We start from the raw sequence: 22988 nt of genomic DNA, 5'->3' as shown, positions 1-22988 counted from the left end.
GCCTTCAGTGACTCCCTCCTGAACTCCCTGAGACTCCAGAATGCAGGAAGATCCAGCCATGTATGTTTAGCTTGAAGCTAACGGCGCCTGACGGCATTCAGCTCAGCTGTCCTGGAACGCGCTCGTTTCATTTCCTGCTCTGATTTCATCAGTTTCTCACAAGGCAGAATCGTTTATTAGCTGCAGAGACCACACAGGCCGGTGGTGTGGGCGGAGCCTATCAGAAGACCTTTGAACCTTTGACCTCACAGGAAACTCCCAGAGCTCCTCGGTCACAAGCTCGTGCACATTGTGTTAGAATCGGGTTGAGCCGATGAAGCCTCCGTGTTGGCGGTCTGCAGTCAGACATGCCTGTAAATGTTGAACGAGAAGCACGTATGACCGTCGATCACATGATCTCAGGGTTGCACAGGTTTAGTATTGAATGGGTTTGTTTTTCACTGTCAGGTGCTGGAAAAGCCTGAAAGTCTACCTTGAAAGTGCTTAAAGGTGCTTGAATTTGACATAAGACAGAGTGCAGGAACCCACAATAGTTAGCACGGTATCCTCCGACCCTGGAGTTGACACACACACACACACACACACACACACACACGCTTTATGAATGTCAGCACAGGTTTTCTCACAGTGAAACTTTTCTCCACCAACATGTTTCCAATTAAGGCTAAAAACTTCCAAAGCTTCATCTCTAATTGATTTTGAAAGTGCGACCTCTCGTCTGCTCAACGTTTTCCCTCCTGACAGGAAATTCCAACAAAAGAAAACCATTACCATCACTGAACACACACACACACACACACACACACACACACACACACACACACGCAGTGGTATTTGTTTTCAAATGTGAGTGGTTGAGGATTCTCGTTGATTTAATTACAGCCAATCAGAGGCCTCGTCTCTCTCGTGGGTTAACACGCTAACGGGAAGCTAAATTTAGCTCAGAGATGCAACTGGGTTCTTGGGTTCTGGGGGAGAACCAAACACAGACGGGTCGAATTCTGTCTTCTGACGTCGCTGATCACCAGGCGACAGGAAACACGTGGCATCGACATCAGGAATCAATCAGATCGATACTTCAGCTCCACACGATTGTCTCCAGCTACCTGGTCGTCCATCAGCCACCGCCGGAGTCGTGGAATCATCAACGCTCTCCCAAGTTAATTCATTCAAAGTTCTGTCCCTTCTGTTCGTTGCTCGTCGGTCTTTGACGATGGCCGCAATCCTGGAGACCTTTTCCACTTCCCGTCAGACATCTTTGTTTTCTGGTTCCTGACAAACTTTGCTGTAAAAGTCATAGATGTGCCGCCCCCCCCAACACCTAAAACTCTTTACCAGCTGTTTGTTTTTCTTCTTTCATTGGAACTGCTTCTAATTAAACGCCGTAATCTCCTAATCTGATCTAATCTCTCGACTCCTTCACGTTTGCTTCCTGCAGGACACACAGGAGTTCCCAGCCTCGGGTCTGGATGTCGTTCCCACACTGATTGATGCCCCAAAGCTCCGCCCGAATCCTAGGGGGAATAAAATCAGTCTGTTTGTGTTGCTAGGCAACAGCAAGGTCAGATTATGATCAGGAAGTAAACACAGCTCTGAAAAAACTGTTGAACTACAAATCCATTTGTAACTGGAAGTGATCTGTGTGTGACGTTTAGTTTGGTTTAGCTGCTGTTAGCCGTCAGGCGCCGTTAGCTTCAAGCTAACCATACGTGCCTGGCTCTTCCTGAATTCTGGAGTCACTAAGAAGTGAAGCAGGAGGGAAACGGCAGTGTTAATTTAATAAAAGACAGCAGAAATAAATGACAGGCAGGCGCCGTTACTGGTATAAGAATCAAACTGGACTTCAGCTTTATTTCCTTTGGAACTTTGACTTTTTTGGTTTTTGAATTTCTCATTCAGTTAAAAAAAGAGGGAGAAGGAGAACCATGCAAACATGACCGAGACAAAGTGGACCGAAGAGTCTGACACGACGTCTCAGACACATCATCATCATCATCATCATCATCAGGATGAGCGGGTTCACTTTCTGCTCAGGCAACCTGAGACCTCGAGGGTTAATGAGAGAGCGCTCATGTCAATGATGTCACTCAAATGGTTGTTTGCTGTTACAAACCACAACTTCTGTCACTGGGCTTCACTCGTGAAATGCTCTTACACCACTTTAGCCCAACTCGTGGTAACTCCGCCCCTGACATCTACTGCACATCCTTATTCATTAAAGGGACACGCCCACTTTTGGGGAAACTCTTTATTGTCCATCATCTCCAGTAAGACTAGAAGACAGAGCCCTTCCTCAGGGACCTGAGACCCAGGCTAGTTAGCTTAGCCCAGTGACTGGTAGTGGGTGGGAAGGGTTTGCGTCAGCTAGCTCTGGTCCAGGCTAGTTAGCTTAGCCCAATGGCTGGTGGTGGGTGGGAAGTGTTAGCATCAGCTAGCTCAGGTCCAGGCTAGTTAGCTTAGCCCAGTGACTGGTAGTGGGCTAAACTGTTGCTTAGCTGAAGCTAGCTGATGCTTACACTTCCCACCCACCACCAGCCATTGGGCTAAGCTAACTAGCCTGGGTCCCTGCCTCCTAGAGGAGGGGCTCTGTCCTCTCCCTGGAGACGATGGACAGCAGAGTTTTGCTAAAAGTGGCTTTCAACCTGCTTGGTGAACACGTGAGCGACTCGAGTGTCTCACCGAGCGTTTTGGCAGCTGAACTCTGCGACTCTTATCCAGATCAACTTCATGGTCGGGTGTGAACAGGAAGTGAACCACATGTGTTTGAGTCCCATCAAACCCTGGTGGAGAAGCTCTTCTATGTACAGCCTGGAATCTGGACTTTGATGAACAAACTGGTCCGTCAGCGTTCCGTCAGATCAAAGAATCAAAGTGTGCGTGACCTGTTGGCGTCACCGTGGACGACAGAAAAACCTGCATGATGTCACAAAAATGAATTTGTCATCTTGGTTATCCTGATCAAATCTAAACCTTTCATGCTGATCAACTTATTGGGTAGATTCGTCACGAGTGGATGAAGATCAACAAGAAAAGAGAATCTTGGGAGTTCTGCTGATCGGCGCTGGTCGACCCGTGACCTCATCACCTCGTGTGATTCAAGTCGACAGATTTGGATCTTTGGAACCGTCAGTTTTCAGATCAGAATTAAAGCTTTTTAACTCTCAGGCACAAAAACCTTTTTGGTGTTCATGTAATAACTGTGCTTTGACCTTTGACCCTCACTCACATCAATACAAAACATCGTTATGAGACTATTTACACGTCTGAGGCGGATGGGGGTGGCGCCGTGCCCTTCAGCTGGACGACAGATGTCATGATGATCAAATGTCTTCTGAAACCATGAAAACTCAACATGAGAGAAACGTTCGACCGCCCCGGACGCGCCGCCACACCTGATCGCTCAGATTCTTCACGTTCGTGACCTCATCGCCGTGCTCCGGAACGTCAGAGCTGCACAAATTAAATAATCAACATCTCAAAACAAAAGTGCGGGAAGCATGATATGAGCAGGACGATAAATAGCAATTCTCATCTTTTTTTTTTTACAGTCTTCTTCTGCTGTAGTTCAGCACGCGTGCCGCCGCCGCCGCCGTGGGACACGTCGTCGTTGTGCATTCGTTGACGTTTGCTTTGGTCATGCCTCCTTTGGCTTCACTGCTGCAAAAAGAACAAAACCAGAAACCGAGACTTAAAGCTACAGACGGACCGCCACGTCTGGGTTTTTTGGTATTTCATGTTTGTCCCGGTTTCAGGAACAAGTTTTTCTTTGGAGGGAAACGGAATCCCAGAAGTCTCCGGTAAACATCCTGGTCCGGGGAGGGAGGCCAGGCGGGTCCGTCTGACGGCTCCTCTCCCCTGGAGATGGGAGATCTTTGGTTTGGCTGAATCAGTTCCACGACTGCCGACTCGGACCTCGTTCACACCAGCGCGCTCAAGCTGAGCGCGGCGCTCCATCCACACTGAAGCTGAACACGCTGCAGGGGAGGTGGGCGGGGCCAGACTGTTGAACATCCTGAAGTCATGTGACAAACGGAACAGACTGTGATTTGTGCTGTGGATGTTGCTGAGTGACATATTTGTTGGTTCCGACTCGGGGACATGGCCTCCTCATGTCATGAATATAACAGACGAAGTAAAACTCTCAGCCATACCGAGTACATCTCCCCGTAGTACCGAGCTCACGTACTTTTACTTCATCAGCAGAGGAAGCTCAGGAGCTCCAAGTGGACGTGAACACAGACTTTCTCCGGTGTTGTCGCTGTCATATCGAGGGAATTCCGAGTGTTTCTCCCACAGACGACGGCGTGGGCTCCATGTCCCCGGTTCTCCAGAGACCTGCGTCTCGGTTTAATTGGACCGCTGTGTTAACTCGCCGTCCTGCAGGCGTGACGGGACGACGAGCGTTTGGTGTTTTTCCTGTTCAGTAAAACGACTGATGAGTAAAAACAACACGGCGTCCATTGACCTGCACCACCGTGGATGAATGGCGTCAGAGAGGGCCGGAGCAGCAGTGGTCACTGTGGCGACCAGAATATTCAGCTGCAGTGTGGGTGGAGCCAAGACAAAGATGGGTTTTCAAATGTAGCTGAGATTAAAGGAGAAGATGACCAGATCATGTGACCGTGTCCACAGGCACAGGTCTTGGGGGTCGCCATCTTCAGATGAGTCAGGACAATGTCCAGGTGAGTGTGTGTGAAGGTTCAAGATGGCCGCCTCAGCGTGGACCAGGTCCGAGTCTGTTCACACTCAAAGGTTAGTCCACCTCGATGGACTCGCTGCTTTCATTCACTGGTTTGCACTCGTTGGGGAGTCGCTGATGGCGGCTGAGCTGAGTCGCCTGCGTGAAGCTGCGGTCGCAGCGCTCACACCTGAACACACAAACACACACACACAAAAAAACGGTTACTGGAAATATTCGTATGTTCAGAACATTAAAAACTAAAAAGTGACATTGAAGAACACAAATCCAAAGACAGAAGCCTGAGACACACACACACACACACACACGCGTGCGCACTGCTGTTAACTCTAATACACAGTGACAGTGTAAAGTGTGTGTGAGGCTCAGCGGAGCAGCAAGCTGTAATTGTTGCCCTGATCCTCAGAACCTGACTGACAAATTACACACACACACGCGCGCACTCTACCTGTCAATAATCTATCAAGCAGACTGGGGAGGGTAATCCCATCTCACACACACACACACACACACACACACACACACTGATGAGCAGCATCACTGTCACTTTCAATAGGAGAAGACAAGAGATGGAGCTTTTATTTTAAGCTGGTGGGGGTCAGGTGTGTGTGTGTGTGTGTGTGTGTGTGTGTGGGCGGGGAGGCTGTCTTCAAAGACAGCACCGTGTTGAGCTATTGGGTTTAGCAGCCCTGAAACAAGACTAACATGCTGTTAGATAGATAAAGAGGTGTGTGTGTGTGTGTGTGTGTGTGAGAGTAATTTCTGAACAACTACCTTTGCTCCACTCAGTGGAGACCTTGATGGAACGCAGGTAAGTGTGGGCGGGACTAAGCCTCTGGAGGTGGGCGTCTGTCATGTATTTGTAGATGTGTCGTTCTCATGAATCTCATCTTTATTCGGGTCAGTTTGACGTGGAACAGCCTCCCAGTTCCAAGGTGGCTTTCTTAGTTTGGCTCTATGTTCTCCAGCTCTATACATTGTGTTCCTGGGGTCATGTGTTCCAGTGGTTCTGACCCTAGAACCCTGAGAATCCCTAAATCCTAGAGCTGGAGGACATTAGTGAGTGTGCGTTGGTCATTGAGGCCCCGCCCCCACGTGCTGATATCAATGTGCATCATCATTACTTGGTTTTACAGGATGGAGGGATTGGCTATGAGACAGGAACCGGGTTCCGATGGGCCTCAGCAGCTTGTCAGGCTAAAACCAGCCGACGTGAGAGAGGACGTCAGGAGGCGTCTGCACACGACGGAAGACTTCTTCACTTCTCGTTTAGTACATTTTCTTTCAGCAGCAGGATAATAACCCAGAACCTGAGAGCCGGGCCGCCCCGCCCTCCAGCTGGACCTTCCCGCTCCGCTCCTCTGTAAATCTACAAAACCGCAGCAGCTCCGACATCAAAGCTCCTCTGAAGCGTCTCTGTCACTGCGACTTATCCAGCAGGACGGACACGAGGACGCGAGCAGGGAGATGCAGATGCAGCTTTGATCACCTCGCCTCGCCTCACCGCCGCCGACAGGAGCAGATCGAGTTCCGTCACGGCCAAAGGAGCGATGGAACCAGACAGATGAGAAATCTCTATTAAAGGTACAATAGAAGCATTTCAACGAGCTACTGCTTGAGACCCTCCAGAACAGGAGGGGGCAGCGTGGTTCCAGGAGGGTCAACCAAAAGGTGACCACGCACACGTTCTACCAGAGAACCTCTGGAATACGTCTGTCAGCACCTTGGGCCCCTGGAGAACCAACACCAGTTTCTGGAGTTTGAGTACCTCGTTCATTCTACATTGAGTCTAAAAACCAGACCGGAGCAAAAGATGGAAGCACAGAAACTGGGTCAGAACCCCCCAGGCTGCTTTGCACCAGTAGTGACATGATGCACCTGAAAAACATGAGGAGAACCTCTGGCCCACATTTAGAACCCTGCATGTGCAGGTGATCCTGTCTCTTCCTCTTCTGATCTTCCTCTGCTGGTCTTCAGCCCTGCTGGTCCTCCTCTGCTGGTCCTCCTCTGCTGGTCTTCCTCTACTGGTCTTCAGCCCTGCTGGTCCTCCTCTGCTGGTCCTCCTCTGCTGGTATTCCTCTGCTGGTCCTCCTCTACTGGTCTTCCTCTGCTGGTCCTCCTCTTCTGGTCCTCCTCTGCTGGTCTTCCTCTGCTGGTCCTCCTCTGCTGGTCTTCCTCTGCTGGTCCTCCTCTGCTGGTCCTCCTCTGCTGGTCTTCCTCTACTGGTCTTCAGCCCTGCTAGTCCTCCTATGCTGGTCCTCCTCTGCTGGTCTTCAGCCCTGCTGGTCCTCCTCTGCTGGGCTTCAGCCCTGCTGGTCCTCCTCTGCTGGTCCTCCTCTGCTGGTCCTCCTCTGCTGGTCTTCCTCTACTGGTCTTCAGCCCTGCTAGTCCTCCTATGCTGGTCCTCCTCTGCTGGTCTTCAGCCCTGCTGGTCCTCCTCTGCTGGGCTTCAGCCCTGCTGGTCCTCCTCTGCTGGTCCTCCTCTGCTGGTCCTCCTCTACTGGTCTTCCTCTGCTGGTCCTCCTCTGCTGGTCCTCCTCTTCTGGTCTTCCTCTGCTGGTCCTCCTCTTCTGGTCTTCCTCTGCTGGTCCTCCTCTGCTGGTCCTCCTCTTCTGGTCCTCCTCTGCTGGTCCTCTTCTGGTCTTCCTCTGCTGGTCCTCCTCTTCTGGTCTTCCTCTGCTGGTCCTCCTCTGCTGGTCCTCCTCTGCTGGTCCTCCTCTGCTGGTCTTCCTCTACTGGTCTTCAGCCCTGCTAGTCCTCCTATGCTGGTCCTCCTCTGCTGGTCTTCAGCCCTGCTGGTCCTCCTCTGCTGGGCTTCAGCCCTGCTGGTCCTCCTCTGCTGGTCCTCCTCTGCTGGTCTTCCTCTACTGGTCTTCAGCCCTGCTAGTCATCCTATGCTGGTCCTCCTCTGCTGGTCTTCAGCCCTGCTGGTCCTCCTCTGCTGGGCTTCAGCCCTGCTGGTCCTCCTCTGCTGGTCCTCCTCTGCTGGTCCTCCTCTACTGGTCTTCCTCTGCTGGTCCTCCTCTTCTGGTCCTCCTCTGCTGGTCCTCCTCTTCTGGTCTTCCTCTGCTGGTCCTCCTCTTCTGGTCTTCCTCTGCTGGTCCTCCTCTGCTGGTCCTCCTCTGCTGGTCCTCCTCTTCTGGTCCTCCTCTGCTGGTCCTCCTCTTCTGGTCTTCCTCTGCTGGTCCTCCTCTTCTGGTCTTCCTCTGCTGGTCCTCCTCTGCTGGTCCTCCTCTTCTGGTCTTCCTCTGCTGGTCCTCCTCTGCTGGTCCTCCTCCCCTCACTGAGAGTCTCTATGCTCATGTCAATCAAGCCATCCTGTACCTGGTTGTCCTCCTCAGGATCAAACCTCGTCCTCCGTGACTGAGACCTTCTGTTGATCGCCATCTTCTCAACTTCCTCTCCAGCTCCGCACAGGAAGTTGCAGCTCTTCTTTTGATTCACATGAGACACCAGTCGGGCTGAAAGCTGCCGACCTCACTGAATCTGCCTCCGCTTCCTCGCCGGGAAATAAAGTTGAGCGTTTTGTTCTTGACAAAGTGACAGTGGCAGCTTTAATCTATCCGCCGCGCCGTCCAACAGGAGATAGTCCCCGAGGCCATCGATCCACTAAAGATTTCTGACGCCCGTCCATGATTGTCTTTGTCCCGCTCGGCCTCCGCTGAGACTCTGAAGTGCTGATGAAAATGTTCGGGGGTTTCCTGCGATTGCTTATTAGGAACGTTGGCTTTCTAGCAGGTTTTTTCCACCGTGATCTCTTGTTCGTCCAGAGCTTCCTCTCGCCGTTCCGCGCCCATTCTTCTCGCCCTCATCGATGACAAGTTCAGATTCCTCTGATTGCTTATTAAGAACGTTAAATAGTTCCTGCGGGTTTCCCCTGACACGTCTCCTTCAGGTTTCCCACATCCCTCATTTTGATTTTATTTCCTCTAATCACCTTCCCCTCCGCCGCCCTCATCTCTCTCTCTGAATTTGACCTCCACGTCCACCGGGGGATCTTTATTGTCCTCCACTGCTGACGGCGTGACAGCAGAAACTCTAATTGCAGTGCGGCTTCCTCTCTAATTACACCCGTCCTCCATGAGGGAGGAAAAAATGGAAATGAGGAGTCAGAGATTCATTAGCGGGAAGCTAACAGCCGTGATGGAGCTGCTTCGGTATTTACAACGAGCGGCGAGCTGACGCAGAGATTCCCAATGAGAAGCCGAGCTTCTCCTCCGTGGTCGCCATCGCAGGAGGCTGCTGGTGGAAGGAGCAGAGGTCAGAGGTCAGACCCGCCATCCTGACAGCCCATGAAAAAATATTCCCATGTCTGCAGAGATCATGAATAATGGAATGTGGGAGCAGAGCGACGACCCCCAAACCAGAACTCTGGTCCCCGTTCAGTTGAACTGGCGTAGACGGGAGGGATGGCACCCCAACCACGTCTGCGTGTCCTCTAACCGCTCCTGATGGCGTGTCGCCAAAAATGGTCCTGAACTCTCCTGCTAGCCAGGACGTTTCTGAGGTGCTTCACGTGGTCAGGACGCAACTGAGAATCTCAGTTCAAATCCGTCAACACCACATTTGAGCCTCTGCATGCAACGAACGCCCATAATTTGCTTCACACTGTTTGAGTTGGAACTTTGTCGTTTCTGACATTAGCGGAGGACTCGGACGCCCTGGCTTCTGCTGCCCCTGCTGGTGAGGAGGACAAGGAGCGATCTTGTACGGATTTCAAACCTTTAAACGTGAAATTTCAGTCAAGAAGATAAACCAGGACACCCGAGGAAGACCAGGGGGGAACCTGGATGAAAATGCAGGTTCCCAGACTGATGTTCTAGAAGGAGCCTTCCCATATTGAAGAAGTTGTTGTTGTCAGTGAATAAAGACAAAGTGACGTGTTGCCAACAATGTCCAGCTTCTGGTTGAACCAGATTTTGTGTCTCCAGGATCCTAAATGACCTCACATCAACAAAAAAAACTACCAGAGATTTAAAATATCTGATTGGCTGAGATGAATGAGCTCCAGCCGTCAGCAGTCACTGTGGTAGAAGCTGATGTGATCAGCTGACAGCAGTGAAAGTGATGATGTCAGGTTTATGTCATCAGTGCAGTGGGGGGGGGGGGGGGGTGTATGGGTTGGGGGGTACTCACTGTTACTTACTTGAACGGCTTCTCCCCGGTGTGCGTGCGGATGTGGTTGTTGAGCGTGGTGGCGCCGGCGAACGCTCGGCCGCAGTACCCACATTTGAAGGGCCGGTCGCTGGAGTGAGTGACCACGTGGTTGCGCAGCTCCGACGGCTGAGAGAAGGACAGCGAGCAGTGACCACACTGGTACGGCCTGCAGGAGACACACAGCACACCTGAAGGTACCTGCACGACATTCCCTCAGTACTGCACAGAACTCACCCTGTACTTCTGAGTACTGCTCCGTCAACTGCAAATGTTGCAGATTTTACTGCTGTGTGATACATAGAGGCTCCAGTGTGTTAGTACTGCACCCACAACACACACAGGAAGAGACAGACTGAGAAGGATGAGAGGAGCGGCCACAGCATCTCACACACACACACACACACACACACACACACACACACACACACACACACACACACACACACACACACACACACAAAGGGTGAGAGGAGTCGGACACTGCTCTGGTAACCATGGCAGCGTGACCCTCATCAACAATGCAGACCTCGATCATGACTGGACCATCTATCACACTGTGTGTGTGTGTGTGTGTGTGTGTGTGTGTGTGTGTGTGTGTGTGTGTGTGTGTTTGGAGAGGGTGAGATAGAGACAGTAACAGAACAAGTAAAAAGTGATAGATATGAAGAGATTGTGTGTAACAACCAACCAGCAGCAGCAGATCTAATCTCTCCCTCACACACACACGCACCCACACACACCTCTAAGTCCTGTGTCTAAAAGAACTAAATACAAATCCCGTGTCTTTCAGCATCGTGAAACTAAGACGTTCACATTAAAAGCCTGTCCAGCTCCAATCTCCTGTAGTCTGTTGACTCTCCTGCCACTCTTATTAACACACTTGAGCAGGAGCGGATCTCCTCCCTCAAACACTCAACGGTGTTTATCGATGAGCCCCCAGCAGACGCGCTCGGAGGGGATTAGCTGCTGTCCGTCACGTTAATGACTCGCTGAAGACACTGGAATCTCGTGATTAGCAGGGGCGCTAACCCCAGTTTAAAGGAGCACGCCAACTTCTAGAGAAAGTCTGTCATTACATATGGAGAGTGCCTCTCAGAGGATCCTTGTGTGTGTGTGTTTGTGTGTGTGTGTGTGTGTGTGTGTGTGTGTGTGTGTGAGTATTTTCTGTGTGTGTAAGAAACCATTCACTCACCACCTGGCTGCCATGTATTTGTACTTTCTAAGTTACAGTTGTTGCAGTACCTGTGCAGTAACTGGGACAAATTCCTGAGTGCAGCTCAGAAAATTAAGCGGTTCATATTCTGAAACCAATAAGACAAACGTCTGACATCAGTAGCTTACAAATAGCTAAACAGTCCAGAACGAGAAGAAAACAAATAGAGCAACATCTTCACCGCACCGATAAATCACACACACACACACACACGCGCGCGCGCGCATGCACGCACGCACACACACACACACACATACACAAGAATGTAATAAGAGTAAAATAGTGTAATATAAAATCGAAAAATTCTCACTTGCAGTTTTCCACATAAAAGGCGTCTCGCCATGGGGGGGGCTTCATTTATCAGCCGGCGGTCTATAAGTTCACGCCTCAGCGGGCAGCGCCACTATTTATTAGGTGGCTTTTCTATGAAGAGCTGCATTGATTGTGAATAGTTTAAGTTGATGAATGTGTGGATATTATTTATTAAGGCAGCAGGCGGCGAGATTAATGCCCGGTTATTGTTTATTACAGTGGAGAGAGGAGAAGGAGGAGAAGGAGGTGAAGCATGAACACCTCCATCACACACACACACACACACACACACACACACACAGGAAAAAACACTGAACACACAACCACATGCAAATATGCAGTGCATAAGTAATGTCTACACACAATCCAGTGCACACACACCCAACACAAAGGCCCAGTGTTGTGTTTTTGATTGCAGTTCAATTCGTTTTCTTTAATATGCTCTCAGTTCCCAAATCAGTTCCCTTTCTTAATGTTATAAACACCCCTAGATATTTATTTGTACTGATGTAAAAAAAGTTATTAAATTGTTTGTCTCTATGAATTTAAAAAAAGTTTATAATAAGTAGAGCTCAATGAAAGATAACGAATGAACCCTTCAGTAACATTCAACATCAGCAAAGATAGTGAAGTGTTTCACATTGATGTAAAAATTCTGATTCGCCATTCCAACCTCTTTTAAGAAATTCACGTAACTGCAGGGTGACCATGGTTTGATTAACAAAAACCAGGACACTCAAAGATACCTTATGATTTCAATACATTTGAAGTACGCCTCCTCTGTATGGATAGAAAATTGTAAGACACAGGACACGTCCCGGAAAAACAGGACATTTGGTCAGCCTACGTAAGTGAGACAAATGCGAGCAAAAACACCAAATAAACAAACTAAAACACTTCCCTCGTATTGACTCGGCTAACGTTATTTGCTTTGTTGAGCTTCTAACTGCAAAGTTTGTGATTCAGTCTTATCAGGTACTGCACATTGGCTACATACCGTTAGCTCACTGGCTAGAGTGAGCAAACATTAACTCAACACACATGGAGGAGACGTGATGGTTGTGGTCATTCATGGTCACTCTCGACTGTGGTTCAACGTCTCCTTTTTTCAGGACACATCAATGTGACACGTGATAGTGACATGCCAACTTCCTGCCAGCTGAGAGGAAAATGTTCTACAGGTTTTCTCACCAACACAGAGTGAGGGTTGGTTTCAGCCAGAACCGAAGTAGTCGCTCAGTCTGGGTAGAACTGAAACACCAAAAACCTCCACAGACCTACTTTGTTATGAGTAGTTGATCGGGAATCAAATTAGAAAATTGATTAAGAAAAAGACTGATCAGCAGAATCAATAAAGGCCGCATAGCTCAGCCCAGTCCAAGGACTTCAATGACCCGCTTCACCTGGACCGACACCACAGCCTTCAGTGTGTTGACAGCACAGACACTCAAATATGCTCCAAGTCAACATCGCTAACGTTACAACGGGCTAACGAAAACAGCAAAGAGATTTGGACTCGGTTCACAGACAAACCAATAATACTTGGTTTGGACAGGCGATGAGAATTGGGCCTGTTGGCCTTGCCTGTGTGTGTGTGTGTGTGTGTGTGTGTGTGTGTGTGTGTGTGTGTGTGTGTGTGTGTGAGAGAGAGAGAGAGATCGTCATTTTCAACATGTGTGTGAAAATCTGTCCAGGACAATAAACCCTGTGTCGCCTTTCAACACAGCGAGAGGTAACGCCAACAGAGTCGCCTTCAACATCGGCACCTTTAACACATGGACTGATGACAGAGGCAGAACGAGTGTGTGACCCAAACTGCATGGCGGTCCGATCTGCACAGAATGAGTTATGAGGACTTCACGGGAACGACGTCTCTCTAGACACATGTTTTCACTCCAGCAAGGACAGTCAGAGGTCAAGACGGTGGTCAGGAGCGAGCGGAGCGGCAGGTTTTGGTTGTTGTAGAGTTGGAAACTAGTGAAGAGCAGATTTGTGGTCTGCACCGCCAGACGAATGCTGCAAATGTCCAACCCCAGACAAAGAGAGACATTTCAAAATAAGAGCCTCCATGATATAGCTGACTGGATTGCAAGAAATGTTTATTTTTGCAGTTTTTAGGAGGTCGAACACACTCTTGTCAGGTAGATGTTTTTGTATCCTGAGCTACAACGTTGGTTTTGGCCTATGTGTTAGTGTGTGTGTGTGTGTGTGTTAGTGTGTGTGTGTGTTTGCAGTGTGCAGCGAGGCAGAGTCGAGTGTGTTGATTGACCCTTATAGAGTTGCTCTAATCCATATGGACTTCTATCTGCGCGGTGAGGACGACTCCTCTGTCCGCCTCGTATGAAGACATTATTCCCCCCAGACCAGCAGCTATAAATCACGGTTCCCGCCTCGTCAATACACAATCAATGGCCCTCTGAACACACACTCTCAGACACACTCGTACTGTCAACACACACACACACACACACACACACACACACACACACACACACAAAATCACAAGCAAAATGTTATTGTTCCACCCCTCCATCTTTCTATCCCTTGGTTCGTTCCTCTCTGCCTCTTTGACTATATTGAGCATCCTAAAGCTCATAATGTCCCCTCGTCAGCCAGTCGCGCTCCCCAAATGAGCCCAGACCAAAAACCCAGACGATATCACACCATCAGAGACAGGTTGAGGATTATGGGAAGTATATTTTACCAGCTGGCACTGGTGGTCTTAGAAGAAAAGTGGACATATTAAGTGGTTGGTGTTTAACAGCCACTGACTGTGTTTATGGATTCATTAATTCTGTCGATCCATCTAAAGAGAGAATCATCATGAAAATGTCAGTGTTGTAGCTTCATCTGCACACCAAAAGATGTCTGGACACGTGTGGCACACGGGGACACAGGGACTCAGACTTCAGTAGGTACAACTCAGGATCAAGTTCAGATGTACTCAATGCCAGTTTTCATCAAACTCCCCCCAGGGTGAACCGGGGAACCCTCCTAGAACCTCACCGCTGAGTGTTGGGGGCTGGACGTTGATCCGCAGGGATGTTCAGACTGAGCCCGAGCAGCTACACCAGCTGTTGGTTCTGACCCTCTGACGCCACACTCGTAACTCTGTCCAGTTACCCTCAGGCAGGTGAGGAAAAGATGCTGGTTTTGATTCAATTAGCAGTGTTTTGATGAAAATATGACGCCAACCCCCAGATCTGGTCAAACAATCCCGAAACAGAACTGACCGCCAAAACGCTGCCTCCCCTCAGGAGCTTCAAACACAGGGTCTCCATGCTCCCTCCACATCCGTATACAGATCTTTCTGGATCTTTGTGGCACTAAATTGATGTCATCTGACTTCCCATATTTGGGTGGTCATGACTACATACAGGTCACAACCGGCAGCGAGGCAGGGGGCGGGGCAACATTTCCTCCTCCATGTTCTAGGCTCCTGATCTTGCCTTTTGACTAACATCATGAGAACACAAGCTGGTCATGACACACCACAACAGAATCACGTGTCGATAGGTTGTGTCACGCCAAATCTTAAATGTAACCAATCAACTCGCTGTTGTGTAGAACCGCACAGCAGTCCAGGCTGTAACAAGCACCGCACATGATTAACACCACATGTTCTATGTTTAAGAACCCATCATTGGCTTTGCTAGATGACAATAAAAAAAGACAAATTATCATTTAATGCCTCAGCGGAGGCGGCGTCGGTTTCTGTAAACGTTCCGACGTCTGCTGCTTTGAGAGCCACATGACCAGAGATCAAAGTCCAGAAGAGCCCATTTTCAAAAAAGTAAGTTGACTCTTTTAAACACGAGTGCAGTAAACACGTCAATCACGGAGGGAGGGGTTACTCCTGCTGCTCATTGCTGTGGTTTAGACGGCATTGTTTTCACGACACGTCAAACCTTTAAGCAGCAATACGTTTCGTGTTCAGTTCAGGTTTTCCCCTCTGATTCATCTCTCATCGCAGAGCCGAAGCTGTGTCCTGCATCCTGATACAACTGGATCCCAGCCCTCGTCGACATAAACAAACTGGCCCTCCGATGATGGATTCTGTTGAAATGACATGGACGGGAAAAAAATGACACAGAAGAAGAAACAGTTGAGAAAAAGAAACCGTTTAGCGGGAAAAAGGCAAGCGTGAAAGAGACGGAGCTGAGAGGAGGCGTGGGCTGCTCTCTTTTTTCAAAGCTGATAGAGGGAGCCATCAGTCTTCAGCTCCAAATGTTCCCATCAACTAAACATCAATAAATATGTATGAGGGGTGGGGGGGGGGGGCGTTCAGACAGGAACAGAGAGACGACTGGAAGTTTCCTTTATTCCCATATCGACCAAGTAAGACTGAAACCTGCCACTTTGGTCAACTCATCAAAGAGTCTTTGTTAGGCTCCATCTCAGACCTCCAGGATTTCACACAGTCCTAGAAATCCTATTGGTGCTAAAATCTAAAGGTTTTTCTTCTTACAACTTTTAGGGAACTTATTGTCCATCGTCCCCAAAGTCTGGCAAGAAGACAGAGACCATTTCCTAGGGTGCTAATTAGTTAGCTCAGTGGCTGGTAGTGGGTGGGAAGTGTCAGCATCAGCTAGCTCTGGTCCAGGCTAGTTAGCTTAGCCCAATGGCTGGTAGTGGGTGGGAAGTGTCAGCATCAGCTAGCTCTCGTCCAGGCTAGTTAGCTTAGCCCAATGGCTGGTAGTGGGTGGGAAGTGTTAGCATCAGCTAGCTTCGGTCCAGGCTAGTTAGCTTAGCCCAATGGCTGGTAGTGGGTGGGAAGTGTTAGCATCAGCTAGCTTTGGTCCAGGCTAGTTAGCTTAGCCCAATGGCTGGTGGTGGGTGGGAAGTGTTAGCATCCGCTAGCTCAGGTCCAGGATGCTGGTGTGTCCAGCAGGAATCCTCCTCCTCATCATCATCAGTAGCAGCAGTCTCTCTTCTAGTCCTCAACAAATGTTTGGTTCTGTTGACCCAAGTTCCAGTGGAGCTTTGGAGGTGCTGCGTCAAATCCCTGCGCCCAGTTAGGAAAGTAGTTCCTAGAAAAATCTATTCAAAGACATCAAATGAAAACGTGTGCCTTGACATCTGCAAAGGTCGTGGAAACCAATGCCCTCTAGTGGCTGCATGACCACACAACGCTAGATCAGATGATTAGTGTGCATATTCAACCATGGCGCCTCGTCTCACTGCCCTCTTCCTTGCCCATGTACCTCTGCCGCACTTCTCCAATCCAGGGCCCCCCTCACTCCAGTGCTTCACCTATCTCTGGGCTCCTCCACATGGGGGTCCGGCTAGGGGTCACGTCTCTGGTGGCCTCCCTGCAGAGGTCTGACACCTGCTGAAGTGGCGCACACAGGCTACCGCGACTTTGCTGAACGTATGGTTGGACGACCCGGATTCGATGGAGGCAGCCGTTGCAGTAGGAGCCTGATATTGGTGTCCTGTTGCCGTCTGTGACCTCGTAGGACACTGGTCCGTGTGTTTGATCCCAGTTGCTGCCCAGAAACCTCAGCAGACTGTAACCAAACTGTTAGCGCATCCCAAAACTTAATCATTTTTTGATACGAGGTGTAGATCCTGTGATGCATTTGGTGGTTGTGCGGGGTGGGGCGGCGCTGTGATGGGAACACTGGTCCAACTCCAGTCCACTAGAGTACGTCCTTAGAGCTCAGGACCGTTTGGCTTGTTCAGCTGAATTTTATCTGCTCCTCCGTCCCATAAAACCTTCCTATTGACAGGCAGCTCCACATCGACCCTCCTCCTCCCGCCATATCCAGCCAACATTTTTCTTCCCTATGAGTATTAGTTTATTGAATAAGTGGCATCTGTTTTCCTGGCCCCGTCACCGTAAGGCGAGGTATTTCTCACTGACGCTCAGTGCTGATTTATTTGCCGCTCTGACTCTCCCCACAAAAAATAAAGCTAAGCAAAAATTTTCCAATACATCCTCCACAACACACACACACACACACACACACACACACACACACACACACACACACCTCGTCTTCATCGCTCTGTCCTCCCTCCATGTCGCGTATAATTAAGTTGGCAGATGTTACACACTCAACACACTCTTGGCTGTGAACACAAACACACATTCTGTCACACAAAATTAGTGCAAAGATGAGACGGTCGTGAAATACTGCGAAACATCTGAAACACTGCAGAAACTTTTATTAATAAACTCATAATTTGGATGTTTAATCCATACAACTATCTCTGCTTTACTAGGTAATATTTTTATTGTGATTTTAGACTTGCAAAATATCTACAGCACCAAGTTAGAGTACTGACTGAGAATTTTACATTTTGCATTTTCTAACATTGATACTAACACAAAAATTGTTATTGTGCCTTCAAAGTACTCACTAACAGGCGTCTTCCGCTCACCAACAAGTTTTTTTCCCTTCTGCATTACTTCTCATGACTCCAGAATGCAGGAAGAGCCAGCCACGTATATTTAGCTTGAAGCTAATGGAGGCTGACGGCTAACAGACGTTTAACCGTCCAAAAACAGCTGTTCACTAACTCTCCAGCTCGCATGGGTTAATCCAGGTCTCCTAACCCAGATAGATGATCGGTTATGCATTCACAGCAAATTAGTTTAAAGCTCGGAATGCATGGCCGGCTCTTTCTGCAATCTGCGGTCATATACATGTTTGCAAGGTCAAGACTCCTATTAGTGAGTCACACGGCATTTTTTGGGTGAATTATCACTTTTATCAGCTTCATTACTGATTGAGTCGTCTCGCGGAGATCTGAAGCAGCAGCAGCAGCTTTGTAAGAAACTATGTGAACGACTGGTGACAAAAGTCCCATATAACCTTGTCATGTGGGATATTGGGTACAAACCAGTTGCAAGAGAAAACGACATGATCAGCACCTGACGTGTCTGAATTCCTGAATGTAAGAGCATCGTTTCCAGGTATGTACGTCCATTAACTCACGTCAAGGCCTTTATTTGCCGCGAATATGTTAAAGATACAATATTGCCGCAGATGTTAGAAGCTAGATTGTGGATCACGCGCTACCACAAACAAGCTAACAGTCTACGAGGCTAGTGCTAACGAATGCTAACGAAACCTGCCCAGACCTTTCTGTTGCCTTGCAGGGGCATATTCTGTTTCTTATACAAAACAATACAGACTCCACATTTGCAGTTTTCTAATGTGATTTCAGTAATATTTGTTGATAAAACATAGACTCGTCTCTGGACTCATCGACGCGCCGCATCTCGACGCTGCCGGCCACAGTTCATCTTACTGTCGTCTTACTCACTAGACAACTTCATTCACTGCCAACCTGCAGAGCCTCACCATCCTGGCTGAGGGAATCGGCTACATAACATTAGCGACCAGCAGGGTCCCTCCCTCCCTGGAGGTCGTCCGCCTCCTGGGTCCAGCCTGGCAGAACTGCAGAGCCGGTTCTGAGCAGTCAGACACTACTGCGGGGAAATCTGCGATTTTCTACAAGGATTCTGGTCCTGAGGGATGACATCATCACAGGGAATCTGCAGGAGAAGTGATCTGCTCTCACTGAGATTCTCTGATGACTCATGTTTTTAGTACTGAAATTTTTTAGAAATGTTTGAATGATTCCAGACTGGAACACCAACTGCCTCCCCTGAGAGTGAAATCATTTTTGAGAATGTTATTGAGAACAGGTCGCTGCACCCTGATGACATCATGTGGAGGAGCCACGCAGCCAATGAGAAACCCTCTGCGCTTACTGAAGCAACAGAACGATGAATTAGACATTTTTGTTTACGTTCCATTAAGAATTTCTCATCACCTCCTCCATCAGGAGCGCACAGAACTTCCTGCTATTCTGTTTTCACATAAATGAAGAAAACAAGGCCCCATGGGACGCATGCGTGTCGGCGCGTCTCACCTGTCCGGGTTCTGTGGACAGACATGCATCTGCAGCAGGATCCTCTGGGTGAAGGTCTTGAAGCACTGGCCGCACTTCCACAGGTGCCAGTCGCTGAACTCGCTGCTCAGCTGGCTGGTGGAGGTCGGGCTCGCCAGGACTCGCTGGTTCTTTGACCCTAGCTGGCTGAAGGTGGAGTCTGACTGGACACCCACGCCCACCTTGTCCAACATGGAGAAACTCCTGGCACAGGGGGACTGGGGGAAGACCATGGAGCGCATGATGGAAGAGGCAGAGGCGGAGGAGGAGGAGGGCTTGCCGTTCTTGCTGAACGGTTGGAGGGACTCCTGCCTGGTCATGGCCTCCACCACCGTGGCCGGGACATTCACTGCACACAAAGGACACAGCGGCAGGTGGGTTTGGTTTCAGCTCTGACAGATGAACCCTCTGACCCACAGAACCCGCCAGAGGCTGCGACACACGTGTTTCAATTTATTTTTTCAACCATCAGAATTACAGTTTATCCACCAGATGCTGTAAAATGTTTAAAGTCATTGAATTTTCAACTTTGCAAAGAACAAATCACGTCTGACGAAGCCCTCGAACGTAGTTCGTAATCGCTTTATTCCACATTTCCCACTTACAAGATTTGCTCAACCAAAGCATCTTGTGTTCTTGTCTTGCTGTGAAGCCATGATTGATTGAAGTCATGTGACAGAAGCTCAGTGAGCGCCTCGTTTGCCGAGGTCATCATTGTCTCCCTCCATTCTGGTAACTTTATTTTTAGCTCCTAGGAACGTGTGACACATTGACTCCACGTTCTCCCACAGATAACAAACGTACCAGTGGTTTTGGTGGGGGTGTTTGATTTCTGGTTATTTTGTTTGTGGAGAGGCAGCAGTTTATGCTAATGTGGAGCATCGGATCTTTGGAGGTTCATTTGTGCTCCCACTGCGATAACTTCTGCCTCGTTTGGTCATTTTTTAGTGCGACTGTTGTTTGCTGAGCATACGCCTACGACGCCAGCACGGTTCTAATGTTTACCTATGATTAAGAGACGGGCACTTCCTGGATTCTGGATTCACCGGCAGGTCACGCTGGGGAAAGAACTCCTCTGAATTAAAGGCATGAGAGATGAATGAAGGGATTAATCGCTGGCTCACCTGCCTACAGGTGAACGATGTAGTAGTCACTTCATTTCAACCATACTGCTAACTCGGTGGCTGGTCGAGGCAGATGGCCGCCCACCCTGAGTGAAGCCTCTTGAAATGGAGTTTTTCCTTGTGTTTGTTTTTATGAAGAGGGAAGTTTAGACCTGCTTGGTAAGGAAGCGCCCTGACTACCTTCTGTTACTGGCACATGAAAAAAAATTGAATTGAAGTGTTTTACAGTGTAAATGGAACATAAAACATAACAAAAAGCAGAAGAACCATGGGAGAAAAAATAGAAATGTAATAAATAGAACTAAAAGGAGGACCCAGGCCTTTGCACTAAGTGATGCGGCAACTAGGAGTTAAACTCTGATCTGCTGTTTTCGATGCAGTGCTCTCGTCCCTGCGTGTCTTGTATTCTTCAGTTTTATGTTTTTTTTTTTAAGCTCCTTGCCTCTGTTTCTGCTTCTAACTGACAATTTGAGACTGAAAGCGAGACGGATGAATATCAGAGATAAGATGAGCAGATCTCAGATACAAAAGTGTTGCTGCTGGAAGAAACAGTCAAGTAAAATAACATTAAGAGGAAAAAAACACGTTACATAAAACACTGGATCTGGGGTGAAGCAGCTGTCCTCACTTGACCCAGAATCCAGCGCAGCTCTGCTCTGTGGTCGGATGGACTGACAGACCTGGACTCAATAACTGTTCATTAGGTCTGAAATGATATTAGAGGCCTTTTGGTACATGAACTCACTGTGGATTGTTTTACTGCTGAAGTGACTCTTTGGAAAAACCAGGTTTGTGAGCTGGCAACAAGTCATGTGACTCAAACCAGAGCGAGAAATCTCGCCGCGTCTCGAGCCACGGCCGCCGCCGCGATCTCCCTAATCTCAACGGAGTCGTCCTCCAAACATATGTAGCAGAACAGAAAATACTTCCTGAATTGTGAGTGGACACCAGCAGCCGGTGGTAACATATGAGCGTCCACACCTGTGCAGGTACCAGTGAACATCTCATTGGTTTCCTCTTTGTCTCTGTAGTTCTTCAGCTCTGCTGCCGAGTCGTCATAACTGTTTCCATCCTTCATTAGATCACCTCGGCCATCAGGCCGCCAGGCTCCATTGATCCTCTAATAACCTGATGAGCACATAATTACACCATTTGTAAGTCGCCCGACGGCACTATCGATGCCGCCGCTCCGCACCGCTCGCCCACGCTTAATTCATTTTGCTACAAACGTCGCATATACAAAAGAGGCATGTCGATAGAGTCGAGGCTGCGCAGGAATGCATCATCAGAATGGGAGAATGATGCAGATGCAACATTGCAGAGTTCTCACTGCTGATGAGGGGCGTGTCTCCGCCCTCGTCTGCTTTGACACCTTACAGGAGGAGGGAAGCGAGTGTTTGAGGCTGAGAGACGTCTCCATCACGCTCACCCCACCTTTTACTTTCTGTTTATCTTCTGTCTGGTCCTCATTTGTTGCTTAGCCGCCAGGTATCCCAGCATGCTTCCTACATTCAGTGTTAGCTTGCATACAGGCTACAGGCTTGCACCAGAACTGGTCTAGTCTCCCACTGTCCATCGTCCCCAGAGACAGACAAGAAGACAAGCCCCTCCTCTACTGAGCTCAGACCCAGGCTAGTTAGCTTAGCACAATGACTGGTGGTGGGTAGGAAGTGTTAGCATCAGCTAGCTCAGGTCCAGGCTAGTTAGCTTAGCCCAATGGCTGGTAGTGGGTGGGAAGTGTTAGCATCAGCTAGCTCTGGTCCAGGCTAGTTAGTTTAGCCCAATGGCTGGTAGTGGGTGGAAGTGTTAGCATCAGCTAGCTCAGGTCCAGGCTAGTTAGCTTAGCCCAATGGCTGGTAGTGGGTGGAAGTGTTAGCATCAGCTAGCTCAGGTCCAGTCTAGTTAGTTTAGCCCAATGGCTGGTAGTGGGTGGGAAGTGTTAGCATCAGCTAGCTCTGGTCCAGGCTAGTTAGCTTAGCCCAATGGCTGGTAGTGGGTGGGAAGTGTTAGCATCAGCTAGCTCAGGTCCAGGCTAGTTAGCTTAGCCCAATGGCTGGTAGTGGGTGGGAAGTGTTAGCATCAGCTAGCTCAGGTCCAGGCTAGTTAGTTTAGCCCAATGGCTGGTAGTGGGTGGGAAGTGTTAGCATCAGCTAGCTCAGGTCCAGTCTAGTTAGTTTAGCCCAATGGCTGGTAGTGGGTGGGAAGTGTTAGCATCAGCTAGCTTTGGTCCAGGCTAGTTAGCTTAGCCCAATGGCTGGTAGTGGGTGGGAAGTGTTAGCATCAGCTAGCTCAGGTCCAGGATGCTGGTGTGTCCAGCAGGAATCCTACTCCTCCTCATCATCATCAGTAGCAGCAGTCGCTCTTCTAGTCCTCAACAAACGTTTGGTTCTGTTGACCCAAGTTCCAGTGGAGCTTTGGAGGTGCTGCGTCAAATCACTGCGCCCAGTCAGGAAAGTCGTTCCGGCAGCTATGGAGCTACGCTAACACTGGCTATGGCGACGATGGACAATAAGTAACTTTTACTAAAAGTGGGTGGATATCTTTAATTGTAATATAAATATTTGGGAAATCAAATATT

At 49.0% G+C, this 22988-nt stretch overlaps 1 protein-coding gene across 2 annotated transcripts in view; it reads right to left on the bottom strand.

Annotated features, from left to right (window-relative positions):
• Positions 1-798: 798 nt before the first annotated feature.
• prdm6 (PR domain containing 6) overlaps positions 799-22988 on the bottom strand; it is a 58942-nt gene continuing 36752 nt past the window's right edge. The window contains exons 7-10 of one of the 2 annotated variants that reach the window (XR_015116334.1): positions 19269-19635; positions 9846-10022; positions 2680-4868; positions 799-1514 (exon numbers count right to left, since the gene is read on the bottom strand). Coding sequence is in view for 1 of the 2 variants with exons in the window: in XM_086205698.1 (XP_086061824.1) it covers positions 4754-4868; positions 9846-10022; positions 19269-19635 (659 nt within the window). In the remaining variant the exon portion in view is untranslated. Of the gene's footprint in view, positions 1515-2602; positions 4869-9845; positions 10023-19268; positions 19636-22988 lie in introns of those variants that run through there. The other variant, XM_086205698.1, reaches the window with a different exon arrangement.

This window comes from Aulostomus chinensis, chromosome 6 (genome assembly GCF_037954235.1).
Source record: "Aulostomus chinensis isolate RoL2024-O1b breed Wild chromosome 6, RoL_Achi_v1.0, whole genome shotgun sequence".
Lineage (NCBI taxonomy): Eukaryota > Metazoa > Chordata > Actinopteri > Syngnathiformes > Aulostomidae > Aulostomus > Aulostomus chinensis.
This window is presented reverse-complemented; position numbering and strand designations above follow the sequence as displayed.